Source organism: Plecotus auritus, assembly GCF_963455305.1.
Source record: "Plecotus auritus genome assembly, chromosome: 3".
Lineage (NCBI taxonomy): Eukaryota > Metazoa > Chordata > Mammalia > Chiroptera > Vespertilionidae > Plecotus > Plecotus auritus.
Window position 1 is genome coordinate 213,212,036 of NC_137772.1, and position 20,757 is coordinate 213,232,792.

General features: G+C 41.0%; 1 protein-coding gene across 5 annotated transcripts in view; it reads right to left on the reverse strand.

The window, feature by feature from the left end:
* The window catches only part of PAH (phenylalanine hydroxylase), a 61,242-nt gene extending 40,937 nt beyond the window's left edge, over window positions 1–20,305 (reverse strand). For 2 of the 5 annotated variants that reach the window (XM_080661432.1, XM_080661433.1), the window contains exons 1-3: window positions 19,150–20,305; window positions 12,684–12,791; window positions 2,832–3,015 (exon numbers count right to left, since the gene is read on the reverse strand). In XM_080661432.1, coding sequence (XP_080517558.1) covers window positions 2,832–3,015; window positions 12,684–12,791; window positions 19,150–19,212 — 355 coding nt within the window. In that variant the 5' untranslated portion in view covers window positions 19,213–20,305. The remainder of the gene's footprint in view (window positions 1–2,831; window positions 3,016–12,683; window positions 12,792–19,149) is intronic. The other 3 variants (XM_080661431.1, XM_080661430.1, XM_080661429.1) reach the window with 3 other exon arrangements.
* Window positions 20,306–20,757: the final 452 nt, after the last annotated feature.

Consider the following 20,757-nt stretch of genomic DNA (forward strand, 5'->3'; position numbering starts at 1 on the left):
TGGTTTTGAAATCTGGGCTCCTAACTATTCTTCCACGGCCGTTAAGAGCCTCCTTTCTGAGCCTCCAGTTCAGGCTGCCAGCCTTCATCTGATCTACATACATCTTCCCTGGCTCCCCAAGGGGCCGTGTGCCTGCCTGTCAATTGCTTTGATTTCCTACCCCAGGGCCGCAGCTGGCCAGGCCTCCACCTGCTCCAAGCAGAGGCAGAGCTTGGCCCTGGGTCCAGCAGGGCCTTTGTCCTGAGAGCCTGCAGCTCCTGTTAGGAGCAGGTGGCCGGAAAAGCAAAAGGAGATGATCATCAGGGAAGCAGCTTGGAAGGTGGAAGGGGGAGGCAGGCAGACAGTGTGGATCTGAGGAAGAATTCCAAGTGCCCTCCCCCAGTGACCTGAGCCCATGAGCATGCTGTCCACCCTCAGCAAGGGCAGAACCCTGGGTGGACTTGCTTGTGTGATAGCCACAGGAGGATGAGGGCAGAGAAGAAGTAGAGATCTCCTAGGAAAGCCTTGGAGGCATCTTATAGAAACTGTGTCAATGGCCTGTGCTAAGAGGTGGGTCTTGTCTCATTTTAAACATCTCTGCCTATTAAAATGCTATTTTCAGTGACAGAGCCTGAAATCCTCTTGATGTAAACTCTTCAGTGTTTTTACAAAAAACTTTTGATTGTACATTAGAATTTTTTTTAGTTATTTAGAAAAACTAGTTCATCTCAGCATTTATACTTCTACGTATTTACCCAAATGAACTGAGAACTCAGGTTCACACAAAAACCTGTTCATGAATGTTTGTAACAGCTTTATTTATAATCATCACAACTGGGATGCAACCAAAATGTCCTTCGATAGGTGAATGGATAAACCATATATGGTACATCCATACAATGGAACATTATCCAGGACTAAAAGGAAATGAGCCATTGAGTAACAAAAAGATATAAAGAAATTAAATATATGTTGCTAAGTGAAAGAAACCACTACATACTCTGATCCCAACTATATGCCATTCTAGAAAAGTCAGAATCACGAAGACAGTAAAATATCAATTGTTTCCAAAGGGATCAAGTGAAGAAGGAGAGAAAAATCAGTGGAGCACAGGGTATTTGGGGGGCAGTTAAACCAACTGCATGAACCTGGAATGATGGATACATGACACTATCCACCATTGTTGATCACCATGTCATTATCTGCATTTGTCAAAACCAAAAGGGCTGTACAATACAAAGCATGATTTCTAACATAAACTATAGACTTTAGTTATTAATACTGTATCACTATGGCTCATCAATTATTAAAAATTTAGCACACTAATGCAAGATGTTAATAACAGGAGAAACTGAGGTGGAGAGGGGAGAGAAAGAGAACATGTGAGAACTCTCTGTACTTCTTGCCCAATTTTCCCATAAGCATGAAACTGCTTTAAAAAATAAAACATTTATTAAACACTAGAGGCCCAGTGCACAAAAATTTGTGCACTTGGGGCGGGGGGTTCCCTCAGCCCAGCCTGCACCCTCTCACAGTCCAGGACCTCTTGGGGGATGTCCACCTGCCAGCTTAGGCCCGCTCCCTTGGGGACTTGGCCTAAGCTGGCAGTCAGACATCCCTCTGGCAGCCCGAGAGCCCTCAGGGGGTGTCCAACTGATGGCTTAGGCCCACTCTGCATCAGTCAGACATCCTTAGCACTGCCAAGGAGGTGGGAGAGACTCCCGCAACCACCACTGCGCTCGCAGCCATCAGCCTGGCTTGGGGCTGAGCAGAGATCCCCTGTGGGAGCATACTGACCACCAGGGGGCAGCTCCTGCATTGAGCATCTGCCTCCTGGTGGTCAGTGCACATCATAGCGACCAGTTGTTCTGGTCATTCCGCCATTAGAGTCAATTTGCATTTTACCCTTTTATTATATAGGATAGTTTATCTGAATATGTTTTGTATCCTAAAAGCAATCACATTGTTCCTCTGTATTCCTTTTAGGATATGCATAATGGTAACAACAACCACATACTATCATTCGCCAGACAGGCAATATATGTGTGAACTCATTTAACCCTCACAGAAACCCCCTGAAAAATTGAGGTCAGAGCAGTGAAAGGGACTTGCCAGGGGTCTCAAAGTCTTTAAGTGGAAGAGGTAGGACTTGAACTGAAGTCTGTTCAACCCCATTTTATAGCCCTACTTTGTTGACTTATTGTTCAGGGGTTATCAATGGGCAATACTTCAGGAAGTGAATGAGGAGGCAGGGCAAGTCTTGACAACTCCTGGATTTAATCATTCACTCCCAAATATTTTCTCAGCACCTGTGTTCTAAGCACTGGGCTAAACTCATAGGATATAAATATTTTTTTAAAAAAAATACATCCTTTGCCTATAGGAAGCTCATAATCTAGAGAAAAAGACAAATAAAGAAATGAAAGCCCTAGGACAAGGGGCAGGCAGTTGCCAGCTACAGAATCTACATACTATGACAAGGATGTGGGGACAGCCCTTTGGTTGGAATGGTGATGACCATGGAATTTGTCTTGAAGTTGTGTTTACATAAAAAGCACCCTGAACACTCTAACCATCCTCCCTCTAGAGATAGGAGATGGAGAGCGTGACAACCCAAGAATGAAAAATATATAAAAATTGCAGCAGCAGAAAGAAAACAACTAATAAGAAATAGCTCTCCAGGGGAAGTGGGGAAAGAACTAACATTTACTAAGTGTCCAAAATATGCTAGGCTCTCGTCTAGATCCCTAACCTACATCTTCTTGCTTAAACCCCCAATGGTCTTCCAGGGTAGATATGATTATAAACAGAATATAGAGTAACTAGGGTTTCAAAATTCCTCTCTTTCTTACCTGTGTCTTTCTTTTTCTCTCGGGAAAGCTCATGCACGGTGGCACCGATCTCGTGCTTCAAGATCTTAATGATGTTGGCCAGAGTAGGCATGCTGCTCTTGTCCAGACTGGTGAAGATTTCATACTCATCTTTCTTTAAGCGCGAAGGTCTGGACTCAATGTGGGTCAGATTTATTTCATTCTCCTAGAAAACAGAATCGGGCATGTGAAGAGGACAGTTGTTGGCATGAACGCAGACCAAACACACCAAACCAGAGCAGAACACACCACACAGGAAATGCAGACAGATGGCAAATAGGATTTTCCAAATCAGAGTAGAAGAAAGTCCTTGAAGTTGCACAAGTTGTCTATTTTCTTTTTTTTTTTCCAAAACCCAATAACAAATGACAAGAAGTGATGATATAGTTCCAATACTGCAGAATTTAACCACAATGAAATCTGCTCAAGGCCTAGAGTTGCAACCATAGATGTTGATTTGGTTCAAATGTCTAAGACAGTGTTTGCTAGAAATATTTACATAGGAAAACTCCCTTTACCAAATGAAATCCCATAGAATCTCAATAATAATATCCCAATAAATAGATAATATAGAAGCAACATTTTTTCTGTTTGAACAGGGTCCATAGGAGTCAAGCTAATTGGGTTTAAATCCAAGTTCTCAATTATATTGGCTATGAGACCTGAAACAATTTACTATATATTTCTAACCTTCAGTTTCCACATCTGTAATTTGGTGATAAAAGTGACACCTGCTTCATAAATTTATTGGGAACATTGGATGAAATGATACATGTACACTGCCAGGTGGTAAATGCTCAGTAAAAATTATTTAGTATAATTACTGCTCATATTTTTATTCAAATATACAACAAATGTGTAGGCAGCGTCTACCAGTACCCATTACTCTTCTAGGTGGTTGGGCTACATCAGTGAACAGAACAAAGGTACTTCTCTTTATAAAAGTTTCCATGCAAGTTATAGGGAGATAAACAACAAACATAATGCAGTGTTTAACAGGGTGGACACATGAGGCTCATTGAGAAGGGGAGAGGCTGCTTGTATTAAATGCCACAAAAATAATAATTACTTGATATACCTACTCAAATTCAATGTCTTTAGCTGATGAGATTTCACTACCATGAATTTGTAATTAAAAAGTCAGTTACTTAAATTGGTGTGAAGTTTTAATGCATGGCAAGTTATCTGCTACTTGTTCAGAAAGTCTATGATTTGTGATTTCATTGAGAGTGCTTCTCATTGTAAAAACATCCAAGGGGCACCCTCTACCCTTTATTAAAATAAGCAAATAGCCCAGCCAGTGTGGCTCAGTGGTTGAGTGTCGACCTATGAACCATGAGGTCACAGTTCGATTCCCAGTCAGGGCACATGCCTGAGTTGCGGGCTCAATCCCCAGTAGGAGGCATGCAGGAGGCAGCTGATCTATAATTCTCTCTCATCATTGATGTTTCTATCTCTCTCCCTCTGCTTTCATTTCTGAAATCAATAAAAATATTTTTTTTAAAAAAGCGAATAACTGGGGTTACCCCAAACATTTAAATAGACAGAATATACCCTGAAAAAAATAATGTTTAACTTGAATAACTTAACTTCAAAACACAAAATTAATCAACTTTATCATTCAAGAAGTTTGTGTTTTTTTTGCCCTTGATGGTTAATGGCAGGTAAAGAGAACATGAATAATTACAATATGAATGCATTTTTCACTTTGAATACCACTTCACAGTTTAGAATTATTTTCTGTGATCTTCCCCACAACCCTTTGAGAAGGTTAAAGGAGAAGTACAGAGCGAAATCAGAGATGAAGGGGTTTTGCCAAAAGTGGTAGGAGACAGGGGCCCATTTTTTCTAACTTCAGAGTCATGGTGATGGAGTGGTTATCTGTGGGCACTAGGCTACAGAGGATACAGCCCCGATGGTGACCCCAGGTTTCCCAATGTGAGGACATGGACCAGAGAGAGAGAAGGTAGAGGAGGGAAGGCCGGAGAGATAGCAGTTGCTTTGAAGCTTTCTAAGCAAACAGAGGTAACTTCCTAAACAAAACAAAAAAAATATTGTCATCCTTCTTGGCTCAGAAAGAGAGTGGGTGAGTTCCACCGGCTATTTACATAAGTTGAAACTTCAAAAAGAAGAAAGAACCAATCCCTGACATTTGGAGAGCAGAGAACACAGCAACGCTAATAGCCAGGACAGGCCACACCTCTGGCAAGCTTACCTGCTGACTAAGAGGACAGAGGTGGGGAGGGGGGCGGAGGGCGTGTAGGGGGAGGAAGGTCTGGAAGGCTGATCATAGGCTGTTAGTACTCACCACCCACACCACACCCCTGGCAACAGCACTGCCTCTCGGAAGAGCCATAAAACAAGTTGTACCCCAAATCGGTTTGTGCTATTCTAAGACTTAACTTATGGGGACATACTTTACCAAAGTGTGTAAGCTAACTAAATTCCCACAATAGGGAAATGGGTAGGTAGACTGTAGTGTAACCACTCAGTAGAGATGACACAACTATTAAAAAAAACAAGTCACAACAACATCTTATATAAAATAAAGTGATAGTGGCCATTGTATTACATGGGAATACTGGTGGTCTCCAGATAATGGGCCCATAGGTGATTTTGTTTCCTTCTTTCTATTTTCATTTTTATCACAGTTCAACTTTTCTAAAATAATGTTTATGACTTTTATAATGAAAAATTTACTTTATTTCTTACAGGGTTATAATGACAACCCCTTGGGAAAATACTTATGATGGATGTAGATATGTGATAATTAACAATTTTTTTAAAAAATGATGCCCAGGCCAACAAAAGACTAGAATGAAATGCATCAAGCTTTTGTTTGTTCATATTTGAAATAAAAATAATAATGTTACCTGTCAGCTTAGTAAGAATTAGAAAGAGAGAAAGTAAAATGTTGGCTGCCTTCATAGGTATTCAGTAAGAAATCATTGTACTCTGCCTCTCTCATCGTGGTAGGATACACATTTCCCTACACATCGAAACACATTCTGTTCCAGCTCCTTCCTCAGCTCCTTTCCCTGGAACATGTTTCAAAAAGGAGAAAGAAAAGCTGAGCATGTTTTCAGAGGAGACCAGACTGGAAACAAGAACTTCTTGGACCACACTACCTGCTGCTGCCTTCGAGTACACGTAAGTGAAGTTATGCCCTCCCTATTTCAGAGGTCACATCAAAGACATTCACAAAGAATGTCCCAAATCATTGGTCTCAAGCAAAGAAATGGAAACTTCCAAGCGTTCATCCAGTCAAGTACTTTCCATGGGCCAAACATTGGGATACAACAGGGAAAAGAGCAAGAAGAATCCCTGCCCTCCTGAAGCTTACATTCTCAAAGGAGGAGACAAATAATAACTGTCATGAATAACTAAAAATCATATTCAGATGGGATGGAGGAAAACAAAGCCGAAAAGAGGGATCAGTTATTTCAGAGGTGCAATGGGGGTGCCATTTTAAACAGTGTGGTCAGGAAGGCCTCAAAAAATAAACAGCTGACATGTAAGCATCGACCTGAAGTCAGTGAGGGAGCAAGGCATGAGGGAACAGTAAGTGCAAAGGCCCTGGGGTAAGATAGTGTCCAATATGACTGAGAGCCAGCAAGGAGGCCAGTGTTGACTAGGGCAGAGTGAGCAAGGGGGAGGGCTCTAGGAAATGAGGAAGAGAAGTGAAGGGAAAGACCACGTAAGGCATTGTGGGCCATTACCTGAAGTTTGGTTTTCACTCCAAGTGATGGAAGAAGCTAAGGGAGGTAATCTGGAAGAGGAGACATCCTTTGACTCCTGTTTTAAAAGGAACATTCTGGCAACTGTTTTATGGATAGACTGTAATGGGGCAAGGGCAGGAACAATCCAGAGGCTCTAACAATATTTGGGGTGAGAAATGATAGTTGCAAAGATTGAGAAGAAATCGCATGGTGGTGCAGGCAGTGCTTCTTATATATTTCACTGGTCTCCTCTTGTGAGAGGGCTCACAACAGCCCCAAATGACCAAGAGTCTGGAAATTAAACCCACTGGGATTAACAGGAAACGGAAAACGTTCAGAAAAGTATAAACACAATTCATTTCTAGAGGGAGCTCAGGATGACCCCTCCCACTCCCCACCTCACACACACTCTACCTTGGAGGAGCGCTCTTGAGCAGATTCATGATGGACTTTCAGTAGGATTCGCACCCCAGAGACTATCTTTTGGGATTCTACTCTTGCTTCCTTTGGAAGTGTCTCTTGAAATATTTTGGCCTTTTCTTCCCGGAGTCTTCCCCCTTTTTGTTAGATTATTTCTCCCCTCCATGTAATTGGGGTTGTGTGCAACTTGGAGGAGACCTCTTCCTAGGGAGAGCTGGGGTAGCAGCTTCATCCAGGATCTCTTCAAGGCTTTAGAGAAAATGCCTTTCTTTTTTTTACATTCCTCTTTCTATACCTTTTCCTGCCACCAGAGCGATATGATCAAAAAGGCACTGTGGTCTGTTCCAGTCCAGGCCACCAAAAAGCAATGATGTGTGTGCTGTCAATGGGCCACAGCGCTGTCTAAACTAACTTCATAACAAAAGTGGAGAAAGTGAGCTCTCTGTTGCTATTTCTCAAGTGTGTCCAGCTCTGAACTGTTCAGCAGCTAAAAACAGTGCTAGTTTTCCACTTGAGGTTCTTCCCTTCAATAAACAGGACATCAGGCCTGCACAAAATGTTTAGTGCAGCACCATTTGTGTGGACAAACCATGGAAGCCATCTAGGTATCCACCAACAGGAAGTGGATAAATACAGCCACACAAAAGAATATATGGAAAGGAAAGGAATGAGCAAGAACTGTGTGAGCAAATCTCCCAAACAATGCTCACCACCCTCTCCTCACAAAAGAGAGCTGTTACAATGTTATGAAGATTAAAGCTTGCAAAACGATGCCATGCATCACTAATGCTTATTTATATAGAGCAAAGTATAAAACATGTATAAGAATCATGCATAAAATTCAGATTCACAGCTACCTCTCAGGAGGAAGTGGAGGAGGAAGGGGTACCCTAGGACATTAGTCATTCATACAATGTTTTATTTCTTAGGCAGGTAGTGAGTTACCTGGGTGTTCTTTATATCATTGCCTATATTTGGGGATTTAAATAAAATGAAAATGTCATCTGGATTCTAAAAAGTTTTCTCCTCCAGTGGGACTCAAAGCTCTTCTTATTTTTATTAAAGAAGAAATGTTTCCCGTAAGCATTTTCCTGCTCATGACTGCCCTGGATCTAAGGCCCAGGTGGGGTAAAATCAACCCTCGTGATTTACTCTCAATCCTGTCCTGCTCACCAGGCCCAGGGGTCACGGGCACGCCTCAAAGTCCAAACTTTAGAGTAATAAACATTGCCTGTCTGGATGCCCCCTGCCACCCAGCCTCTGTCCCCAGGAACATGAGGTGGGCAAAGGGCCAAGGATTTGAGGATTTCATAACCAGACCCCCTGTTTATTCTCTAACTTCAAGTCATTTGTTTCTTTGACTTCCCTCTGCCTCTCCCCTGGCCCACCCCTTCACGTTTCAGCTTAAACCTTTCCTGACCAACTCTATCTCAAGTCTGGGTTAAGGAAGCTTTTAGAACCCCGACCTCATCCAAGGTCTATAGCGACAGAGAATGTCTATCTGGCTCATCCCGGTCTCCATAGCACCATTATATAGGGTTTGAAAATAGGAGATGCATATATATAAGCTGAATGCATAAAGGAGAGAGTATGAGCCCACTGAATATCTGATGAGGGGAAATCGTGGGTCGTCTGGGCAGAGGCAGATAGAGTGTAGGAAGTGAAGGTGACAAACATAGATTGTGCCTTTCCTGTTTGTTTCCAAAAGACCAGTCTACTGTGAAAAAGGAGGGGGAAGTCTGAAGCAATGTTTAGCTCCCAGTGTCTAGCACTGGGCAGCTTGCTTCGCCTGAGCCTCTGTGTCTCCATCAATTACATGATGCTAATGGGGCATACCCATCACTTAAGAGCTCTGCATATCTGCTGATTTGCTTGTTCCCTTCCCTGGAGAATACACAGTGCAGTGATTAGCAGGGGGCTAGTGGGAGGAGAGAGACTGCTTCTGTGCAGTTTCCCCAAGGAGCCTGCTTCTAATTTTATAGCCCATTAACCACTTCCAGTAAAGTCTCACAGGAGGCTTTTTTTGTTAAGAAGGTATGGGACATGAAGTAGTAGAGGCTAAAAAATAGAGAGCTATGGAAAATGTTTAAATAAATGCATAAAGAATGGGCAGAACAAGTCACTGAGGACAACGGGGCATTGGTAGGTTAGCAGGTACAGGTTTTGGTATATTCCTAGTCTTGTGGCCCCAATTCACTAAAACATTTGCTTCTTTGCTCCCTCTACCCGCCCAGCACATGCAAACACAGCACCTGTGTGTCTCTGTTATAAACATTAAATACGTTGTATAGCATTCTGATGTTACTAGCTGAGGTCTACAAAGCCATGGGCCCATTGGCAGGCAACATCATCTCTTCATGGGAAGTTGGCTTTGGTGTTAATCATCTAAGGAAAAGATGGGCTCTCAGGAAGGGAATGAAACCTCGCCATGCTGGGAGAAGTCTGCCCTCCCTTGCAGACCTCGCTTTTTGTTTGAGGAACTAGGATGCCTTGTATGTGCTCCTGGTGAATAGGGGCTAAGAAAGCTTCCACCGAATGGAGTACATATTAAGAGCTTAAAGGTTATATCTCAAAAACATTGCATTCAGAAAAAAACTATATAGCAATTCTTACTGAACATTTAATATGTAACTGCTCTGAGGATTTTATAGGCATTAAGGATTTAATCCTCACAACTATCCTTTAAAGCAGACACTATCCTATTCCCATTTTACAGATAAGGAACTAAAGCACAGGAAAATCAAACAGCTCTCCCAAAGCCACAGCACCATCTCCCAGAGTCCACGCTCTTGACCACTCTACTGAACTGACACAAAGGGGTTTCAGAGCAATGTGCAAAGCATAGTACCTGTCAATATTAATAAAGCTTTTTAAAGGACTGGAAGAAAATATACTAAACTGATAAGAATGTTGCCTAGCCCAGCCATTGTGGCTCAGTGATTGAGTGTCAACCCAGGAACCAAGAGGTCACCAATTCGATTCCTGGTCAGGGCACATGCCCGGGTTGCCGGTTCAATCCCCAGTGCGGGGAGTGCAGGAGGCAGCCAATCAATGGTGTTCTTCTCTCATCAATGTTTCTATCTCTCTTTCCCTTCCCCTTCCTCTCGCTCTAAAAATCAATAAAAACATATTTTAAAAATATTGGCCAGGATGTTTGCAGGATGACAGGATTGAGGGGCTATAGAAAGAACTATAGCTATATCTTGAATGTTCTATATTTTTAAAGAACAATATGTCAATTTGTAATTTTGGAAACCATAACTATACATGTGAAAAAATGAAAGTGAATATGCCCACATGCTGACAGTGGTTTATTGTGGATGGTGGAATCATGGACAATTATTTTTCTTGTATTTTGTCACATTTTTCAATTTGGAAAAAAAGAAAGAATACCTGTAACAGATCCTTTTGCCCCCAGAGAATGGGAGGATGGGGCCAGAATATTTGCACACTTGAAAAACTCCATAGATGCTTCAGATGTACAGGGAGAGCTGTATTTGGCAGTTCAGAGAGAGCTTGTGGGCCTTGGAACCTGAGATGCAGAGCTCAGCCCCATCTCCACCACACCTTAGCTGTGTTGTCACCTCACAGAATGTCAGTTTCATCATTCATAAAATGGAGTAATACCTTCTTCACCAAGTTGAATGAGGACCAAATCAAGCCCGGCTTACCACCTAATGTGGTTCCACACATGCTAGAATGAAATTTTTCTCCTTGCCTTGGCACTTTGAATAATTATAACTTAACTCTGCATTTTGCCAGGCTGGTAAGGAGGAGCAGAAGGCATGCTGGCTTATACAATGTTTAGGGCAGCTTCTGAAATACATCTGGGAAAAAAATCAATACATACCAACACCAGGCCTTTTACCAATCACCCAGGACAGTAACTACTGCGTCCTCCTCTATAAATGGGTATAATAACATCACATCTTGACAAGGGAAATTAATATTTTTGGATAATGCTTTAAAAAGTTCACCCAAATGGTCAGCACACAATGCAATGCACAGATGATGTATTGTGGAACTGCATACTTGAGACTTATGTAATGTTAGTAACCGATGTCACCCAATGAATTTAATTTTAAAAAGTTTACCCAGAGTACACACAGACACACACACACTCACATTCCTTGGGTACATTTCATCCAGTCTGAGTAATTTAGTTACTTGTAGTTTATTTATTAAGTTGAAAACATTCTATTAATTTACTATTATTTAATTTATTAACTCTAATGCCTGACCTCTCAAGGGGAAAATGCTGATTTGATTGACTGAGTAATACAAAGGCTAAATTGTTACAAAGGAGCATTTTACAGATATACTATTTTTATAAATTGTCATTCAGAAAGTACCCTGCCTCGCTTCTCCAACCATTGCTTGAGAACCGGTATTTCCCACCCTACCTCTCTTTTTGGATAGCCAGGTTTAATTTTTTAATGAACTATTTTAGATCAATTTTAGATTGACAGAAAAACTGAGAGGATACTACTAAAAATCCCAATGTACTCTGCACCCAGTTTCCCTATTATTAACATCTTATATTGGTGGTGAAACATTAATAAACCAATATTAGTGCATTATCACAAACTAAAGATATTACTGCATTTGAATTTCCTTAGTTTATATCTAATGTCTTTTTTCTGTTCTAGGATCCCATTCAGATCACTATATTACATTTAGTCATTATGTCCCTTAAGGCTCCTCCTGGCTATAACAATTTCTCAGATATTTCTAGTTTTTTATGACCTTGAGTTTTAAAGAGTTATGGATCAGGTATTTTATATATTGTCCCTTAACTAAAATTTGGGAGATGTTTCTCTCATGGTTAGACTGTGGTTATGGGTTTGGGGGAGGAAGACTGCAAAGGTAAAGTGCCATTCTCATCATTATTGATATGACTTGTCACCATTGATTTTGACCTTGATCACCTGGCTGATCCATTCCTTGTTGGGTTCTCCACAGAAAAGTTACTCTTCCCTCTTCTCATACTGTTTTCTGTGGAAGAAGGTCACTCTGTGCCACCCACACTGAAGAAGAGGGGTGTTAGGTTCTCATCTCTGAGTAGGATATCTATTTAAATTATTTGGAATTCTTCTCCACGGGAGTTTTGTCTCTTCTCCATTTATTTTCTTATTCAATCACCAGATTTCATCCTATTAAAGAACTCAGGGTAAAACTTAATTGGTTCAAAAATATTCCTTCTTAAAATTCAGGGCAAAGAGTAAAAGAAAAGTCTGATTTCCTTTGTTTATATTTAAATTTAATTTCATTCTTAATTGATGACTTAATATACTAAAATTTGGGTGTATAGAGGATATAAGATGACTAAGCCAAGGTTCCCTGCCTGAAGAAACCATCCTCAGGGCCAGAGAGAAATGTATACCCTGAAGGCAAACAAGTGCTACTGGTAAAAGTAAAAACATTGAGAAGATGGTAATTAATTCAAGAAAAGTTTGATAAAAGAAGTCTAAGGCCAGGGCTGGTTTCCTGGGTTCTGAATGATTCTGACTATGAACACAGAAACTGAGGCTCAGAGAGAATGACTTAATTAAAGTCACACAGTTGGTTCATGCAAGAGCCTAAGCTGAACAGCAAGTCTGCCAGTTCCAGATCCTACGTTCACTGCATCCGACTAGAAAATGACCCAGAAGTCAGCTACGCCACTATCCCAGGCAGAAATGAAGAATGCTCTTACCTCAAATAAGCGCAAGACTTTGGCCAGTGCACCAACTTCTTCTTTGAGTGTGAAAATCAGTGATATGGCATCATTTTCATTGGAGTTGTTTTCAATATAACTTGTTTCCTACAGAATTAAACATACTTAGTTAAAATGTTTTCCATGGCTTAGCAACTCATTTCTGTGAAACCTCCAGGGAGGAGACCATCAGGAACTCTTTTATCTAGTTAAACCTTGGAATACATAGATTCTAAAGAGAAGTATATAATGTGGTGGGAAATAAGTCAAGGGCAGTGATATTTTCAATAATACTCCTAGATCAGATCTCAACTTTAGAAGCTTCAGTTATTCACTGGTGTCACCAGTCACCCTGTAGATCCAGTACCTTTTAATGAGCACCCACCAAGTGCCAGGTAAGAGGGCTCAGAGATTCAAAGATGAAGAATCTCAGAATTTGGTTGAATAGACACACAACAAACCAAATAACTAAAAAAATAAAAATAAAAATAAAAAGATCCTTAGAGGTGGTTCAAAAAGTGTTCCAGGAAATCATTGAAAAATACAGGGTGGAAAGTCCTAAAAACAGAACACAGACTTTTGAATCTGAAGATGTGGGTTAGGATCCTCTGAGCTGAACTACTTTGGGCAAATCATTTAGCCTTCATAGTTTCCTCATCTGTAAAATTATGCTAATAACAAGCCCTGTCTAAACAGTGTTCAGATGACGAAAAAAGAAAAGATAAAGTAGTTTAAATAGAATATTAAGAGGAGTCTATAAAAAATGATGATAATACTTTAAATACATAAGAATGACTTCTTGGCCTTTGGCAAAGCTCTCAGGGAAGCATTAACTTGTTCTTGTATACTGGGATCTTCTATATACAACTGTAGAAAAAGTTACAGGATACATAAAAGTACACAAATAACCCACTGGAAGGCAGATGTCTTAAACAAAACAGCAAAGCATGTCAAGGATCTAGCAATTTCTACATGCATGTGACAGCAAATTAGGGTGGGATTAGGATTGGCAGTCCAGAAAGTATTGAAATTTGTTACATTAGTTTTATAATAATATATAAAGTTCCATGTATGCCCAAAAATAAACAGCATGTACCTAAAACTAGGAAGAAAAAAATGTACCGAAAATTACTCTCTTATAAGCAGATTAAAGAAATTAGTGAAATGGATGTTACATTATCTCAATGGGAAGGCTGTGTTGGACAGGGTCTATCAATGACTTGGTGTAATAAGCCCTGCATAAACACCAATGCCCTTAGGATGAACTTCTTTTCATTCAGAAAATAGATTTCCCCAGAACCTTATCTGAAACAGAGCAAGTGTGATTAGAAGGAGTTGCAAATGAATTAGAAGACTGAACTGTTATATATCTTTACATGGAGCATAATGTAGTCTTTCTTAAAAAATTTTAAGCCATCATTTATTAAGATCCTATAATGTCACATGCATTTAGATGATCTCATTTAATTCTTATAACAATCTAAAACAAGCATGTCAAACTCACAGCCCGCGGGCCACATGTGGCCCACAACGAATATTTTTGCGGCCCAGCCAATACAACGATATGTAAGAAACATTTTAATAAAAATTTCGTAACTTAATTTTTACAATATTTTGTTATACATAATTATTAATAGTGAATTACAACGTTCCCTAATGACTGATTACTATAATCGTGTTGCATTCATTTCCATTACTTGCCTTATGTGCAGGCGCACCATTTCTTTCTACTAATACTAGCAGCGAATATATTAGCAGCTGATTACCATGTCATTAGTCTTTTGGAGAACAAGAAAAATAGTTTTATTGCATTACGCTTATTAATTTGTGCAGTTATTCAGTTTCTCGTAAGTTAATGTTCCAGAAAAAAATATTAATTTTTATTAAAATGTTCTATTATTTTATGTTAATGATTACTCATTTATTTCAGCCCTTTGTATTCTGTATGTCTCTATCGAAATAAACCTACATTCCTATGAAAATTGAAGCTTTTGTTTTTTTGCAGCCCACACAAACTTAAACCTTGTTTATTTGGCCTGTGTTAGCCTTTGAGTTTGACATGCTTGATCTAGAAGGTAGGTTGTATGAATTTCCAAGTGCCTCCTTTTACTGATGACAAAATTAAGGCTTAGAGAAATTAGGTAATTTGCCCATTGTTATGTAACCCAGAATACTATCTATGAATCAGGATTTACAGCAGACTCTATTCCACCTTCTCCCTCCTCTAAGTCCTGCCAAAGATATGCAGATGAGTTTCTGACAGCAGTCTTCTTCCCACCAGAGAACACTGAGCCCTTAGTCCTTTCTGATTTCCTTGAAATGACAAAGGATTTCTCTGTTTCTAGTTCCCTTGACAACATTCTCTTATCCTGTTGGCCTCCAAGAAAAGGGACATATTACTGATACATCTCCACAGATGTCACCTCTTAATCCAGACATGTATGTACCATGCTCAATATTCCATCACCACCCCCTTTCCACTCCTGCGCATGTTCAGCCAATCACCAAGACCAATCTGACCTTCTGCAGACATAGCTCTCAGGGTCAGGTCCTTCTTTTGTTCCTACTGCCAGCACGCTAATCTAGCTCTTAGTGATCCTCATTGATCCAACCCAAATAATTTTGCTCATGTCCTTTTCCTACTAAGTTCTTTAGAGGCCCCTCATGGCCAGTGGGATAAAATACTTCCTTCTGATAGTCAAGAGCCTCTTGAGGCTCACCCACAAGACCCTCCCCACCATACAACTGGTTTCTTCCTTGCCCTTTCAACTCCTCATTGGGGTAAATCCACTGCACTCCTCTCTCTCCCTCTTTCAAATAGCTCACCCTTCCTCAAAAGCTCTCTTGGGTCTCACTTCTCTTAGAAACAATCCCTCTCCGTTCTGTGCATTGCTTTGGTTTCTGATACCCAGGTGGAACTTGAATTTTGACTCATAGAGCTAGACTTGGCTTTAGAGTTCATTTAGTTCAAACCCTCATTTTTCAGATAGAGAAACTATGGGCCAAAGAAAGTGACTCACCTGAGGTCACACAGGTAGTGGTCCCAGGTTGAGAACTCAGGCTCCTAATTATCAGTCATTCTATACAATTCCCTCTGCTATGAACATAAGGTCCATATGAAGACCTAGGTTTCTTGCAAAGTAAGAGCTCTTCTCTGATCTAATCACCAGTTACTCAATACCACTCCTTACCTGTTCCTGTGCCTCTTTTACTTTCTCCATTCTCCCCACACAATTTCTAAATCAGGGTTTCTCAGTGAGTGTTCCTTGGATTTCCACTCCAAAATTACCTGGTGATTCCTTATTCAAATGTAGATTCCTGGGTCCCTCCCAAACCAATCAAATCAGAATATCTTGGGTAGGATCTTAGAATCTGCATTTTCTAAAGCATCCCAGATGATACTTAACCATGAAATATTTTAAAATCACTGATAAAAATATACAGCCCATTTTTTTCAAATTATGACTTTTCTCAAATGTGCCTGCAAATTTAAATTTGCCATATGATAAGTCACTACTCTTTCGTGTTAGTAAAATTAATATTGGCTGAGTTCCCACTGTGTGCCAGGAGCCATACTTGGTACTTTGCACAGTTAATAAGCTTCATCTTTGGCAGCAACTAGCACTATTCTACAAGTTTACATGTTTCCACAGTAGCCCCATGAAGTAGTTTTGCAAATGAAGAAATAAACTCAGCAAGGTTAAGTGGCCTATCCAAGACACCCAGCTCATAAGTAGCAAAGTCTGGACTTGAACTCGGGGCCAACAACTCCAAAGTCCTTATTCTGCCTCCTAATGTCAGATTCAACTGGGACTACAGCTCCTCTTTTCAAAGCCTGAGAGACTTTAAATGAAAGGAAGCTCAAGAAAGTTTGTGAAATGGTGTGGTCTTGGGTAGATAGTAATTTCAACATTGCTATATTGACCCAGCATGGGACCTTAGCCAAATCTCTTCCAGAATATGTTTTTATTGGCTCACAATCCAAACCTTATTTGTTTCCAATAGACACGTGAGTTGACTTAGAAACACAGGTACCTCCAGGATGGGTTAAGGCAGACAAGAGAAGCTCAGAAACTAAGTAGGAAGAAATAGGGCTGGGAGAAAGAACTTTACTAGGAACCAGAAAGAAAAGTATTTTGATCATTGAGCAATACATTTAACAATAGAAATATATTGTGTTGGGTTGTGTCTAACAAATACACTCATTGTGTATGGAAAAAGAACACTTTTCCAAATTACAAGCAATAATACTCTTTGGCAAGAATATTCCAGGGGCATTGCTTTTCATTCTTAGTGCTTTTGAGGGGCCATAGTAAGAGGTACATATTTGCCTGAGTGGTTAAACACACATGTATCTACAGTGTAAGACAACTGAAAGGAAGATGCAAGCATCCTGCCATGTACACACTATACCTCTATATTCCAGCATTTGTCTATAGGAGAAAGCAGTGAGGTAGAGGAGCGTGCGGGGGAGAGGGAGGGCTCAGAGTCAAATCTGGTTTTGAACACTGGCTTCATCATTCTTAGTTGTGATTTCTGAGTTCCCTTCATCTTCTATTCCATTCCCTGCACTATTTTTCTTCACAGCACTTATCTCTGCATGGAATTGTATGTTCATTTGGTTAACTTTTTTATTGTCTGTCTCCTACAATACAATAATACAATGTAAGTTTCTCCAGGGTAGAAACTCTGCTGTGCCTGACACATGGTAGGTGCTCAGTAAGTCTTTGTTGGGTGAAGGAATGAGTCAACATGTCTTGCAGAATTGTTCTGCTTGTTGCACGTGTAGAGTGCTTGCCATACCATATGCCTTTCAACCTTGTGTCAGAATTACGTCCAGAGTATGGTCTTTATCTGAGCTGATAGCTTCATGAAGGCATAATCCGTATCTTTTTCATAGACTGTCAGACTTGGATGGAATCCTTAAGTCTATTCCAGTTCAAACACTCCTCCTCCCCAATTTTACAGTCACTGAACTGGGCCTCTCCCCATCCCAATTATATTGCTTTCCCAATACATAGCTTCACTAACCCAAAGATGAGATCCCAGGTCTCCTGACTTCATGTCCAGCATTGCTCCCTGACAAAGCTATACCAGTCACTATACCTGACTCAGTGCTGGTCCCTCCTGCCAATGTTCCAGACACATTTTGAACAATTAAACCCATTCCAGCTATATACCACTGGCACTTTCCTATGTTTCAGGAACTGTGCTAAGAGCTTTATAGATATTATTTCATTTCATCCTCACACCAACCATAGGATGTGGGTACTTTTATTCAAATAAATAAAGGTGAGGCTCTGCAAAGTTAAATACCCTGCTTTCAATGTGCAGGGGGTACCAGGGCATGTTTTAAACCCTGCTCTTTACTTCTAGTCATTAAGAGTGACAATTTGTGGGTCTCGATATTATTCTCAGTGCCTTATAAACAAAGCTTAACTCTCCAGGTTGCTGTCCCTAACTTCTTCTCATGATTGTAGAGGTCTATGGCCAGAAACACAGAAACTAAAGGATGACAAGTCAGGATCTATTCTGGGACCTGTCTGACTCCCACACCATCCCTCTTCAATCCCAAACTCTCCCATCTTCCAAGCATCGCATACATTTTCAAAGGAAGTCTTCCTCTCAGAACTCAAAACAAAAGTCAGTGTGAAAAGTTCTGCAGCTTCTCTGGTTATCCTAAAACGTCAACCACTCATCCCCTCCCATCCACCTTCCTGTTCTCTAGATGGTTCTCACTAACCCTATTGATGAAATGTGTCTGCAGTCAGGTTTGCTCCCTGAGGTGGGCTTTAGCTCTGAACCAGAGAGCCCAGGAGCATGATAAGTCAATAAAAGAATGCAATTGTTCACCTCAAGAGAAAGGCAGCAAATCCCAGAGAATCAGACAACACCTGGGCCTTATCTCCAAGTCACATTTAGGGCTCTCCCACATTCCAAGTCCAAGGCTAACTCGTTCATTTTCCTCTCTGTTTAATGTTCTCCTTCCCTAGGTCTGAGCAAGTCTGAGACTTTCTTCATGGCCCATTTTCTCCCAAAGATTAAAAAAAAAAAAAGGATGCAGTTTCTCACAATTTTGCCACTTCAATAGATGGCTGCGAGCATTTCATAAACAGCACAGAAAAGCAGATGGAGAAGGATCCCATCTCCCATTCCAGACCATTAAGGACCAGCCCCTTCACTATACAGAAGAAAAAGCAGGCAACAGAAAGGGAGAGAGACCTGTCTAAAGACACACAGCTAGTTGGTGGCTACTAAAAGCCAGATCCCTAACTCCTAAAGTAGTCCTCTTTCCCCCTGAAAGCCACGCAGGGCTGATGTCCTGCCTGGGAAACAATTGTTGAGGACCTATGTTATCTGATGACTTCCAAGACAATTTCATTATCTTCAAATGGAAACAGACAAAGCGGTGAGCTTATGGAAGTAGGAAACACCAGCACCCCCTCCCTGCGCGGCTGAGGCTCACCTGGCCAAAGTCAGAGAGTTTCCTGCTCAGGCCTCTTGAGCTCTCCAGGACCGCAGCTGACATGCTGGCTCCCGCAAGTGAGGTCTCTGGCTCTAGGTTGTCAGTCGCAGGCAGGTTTGTCAGCAGCACGTGGTGCTGAGGTTTTTAACCTGACATCAGGGAGAAGAGGGCAGTTTGCAAAGGTGTCTCCTGCAGCGGTCCAGCCACAGTACCGCCCCCAGGAGGTGTGTTCTGACGCAGTGAGCTTTAGGCCACCGCCTGGGGCTGGAGGGTGTAAGGAGGCCAGACTTGGCTGCCCGCCATGGGTAAAGGAAGCTGCCTGGAAAGAGCGCAGGGCCACCTGTGAGCTGGTGATTAGTCAGATTTGGCTTTTCCAGGACTCTCAGAAACAAGAGAAGCAGGTTCTCTGCATTGGAGTAAGCCTATGACCGCTGATGATTCTAATAATACAATGATAAGAAATAATCCTTTGTCCCGCCCTCCCCTCAAAAAAGCAGAGTCAGAATCCCTAATTGAGAATTTTTTTTTTTTTTTTTGGTCTTTTCTATTAACCATTAAACAAACTGCCTTTCTGGGCTTTGACTTCAGAAAACTACATACAAGATTACACTGGTAACGCTGAGCCCAGCTGCTAAAGAGCAAAGGTAAGAGAGAGAGAGAACTGGATTGAAATCCAGCCACGTGTCCTGAAGGTATTTACCTAACTTCACCCCAAGAGGATGGCAGAGCCCCCTTGCCAGGGTGTTTCAAGAATATGAATAATAAGAGTAATGAGGTAATGCATTAAACATTTAGTACAGTTCTTGCCGTATAGTTAAACACTTAGTAAATTAAAGGTGTCATTTCAAAGTGTGCACTCAGCATAATACTCTCCAGGTCCATCCATGCTATTGTAAAGGGTAAGACTTCCTTCATTTTATTTATTTTTTTAAATATACTTTTACTGAGTTCAGAGAGGAAAAGAGAGGGAGAGAGAGATAGAAACATCAATGATGAGAGAGAATCATTGATTGGTTGCCTCCTCCATTCCCCCCTACTGGCATGTGCCCTTGACTGGAATTGAACACAAGACCCTTCAGTCCACAGGCCGGCACTCTATATACTGAGCCCAACCTGCTAGGGCATGACTTCCCTCATTTTTACAGCCAAGTAGTATTCCATTGTGTAAATGTACCACAGCTTTTTTATCCACTCATCTACTGATGGGCACTTGGGCTGCTTCCAAATCTTGGCTATTGTAAATAATGGTGCAATGAGCATAGGGGAGCATATGTTCTTTTGAATTAGTATTTCAGGGTTCTTCGGATATATTCCCAGAAGTGGAATTGCTGAGTCATAAGACAGTTCCACTTTCTTCATGCTGCCAAGTGAAATAAGCCAGTCAGAAAAAGGTAAGTACCATATGATTTCACTCCTATGTGAAATCTAATGAACAAAATAAACTAACAAACTAAAAACAGACTCAGAGAACAGACTGCCACCTTAAGAGGGGAGGGAAATTACAGAGCTGGGTGAAAAGGTCAAGGGGTTAAGTAAAAAACTAATAGATATAGATAACAGTATGATGATTACCAGAGGAAAAGGGGGGTGAGAGGAGGTAGAAGATAA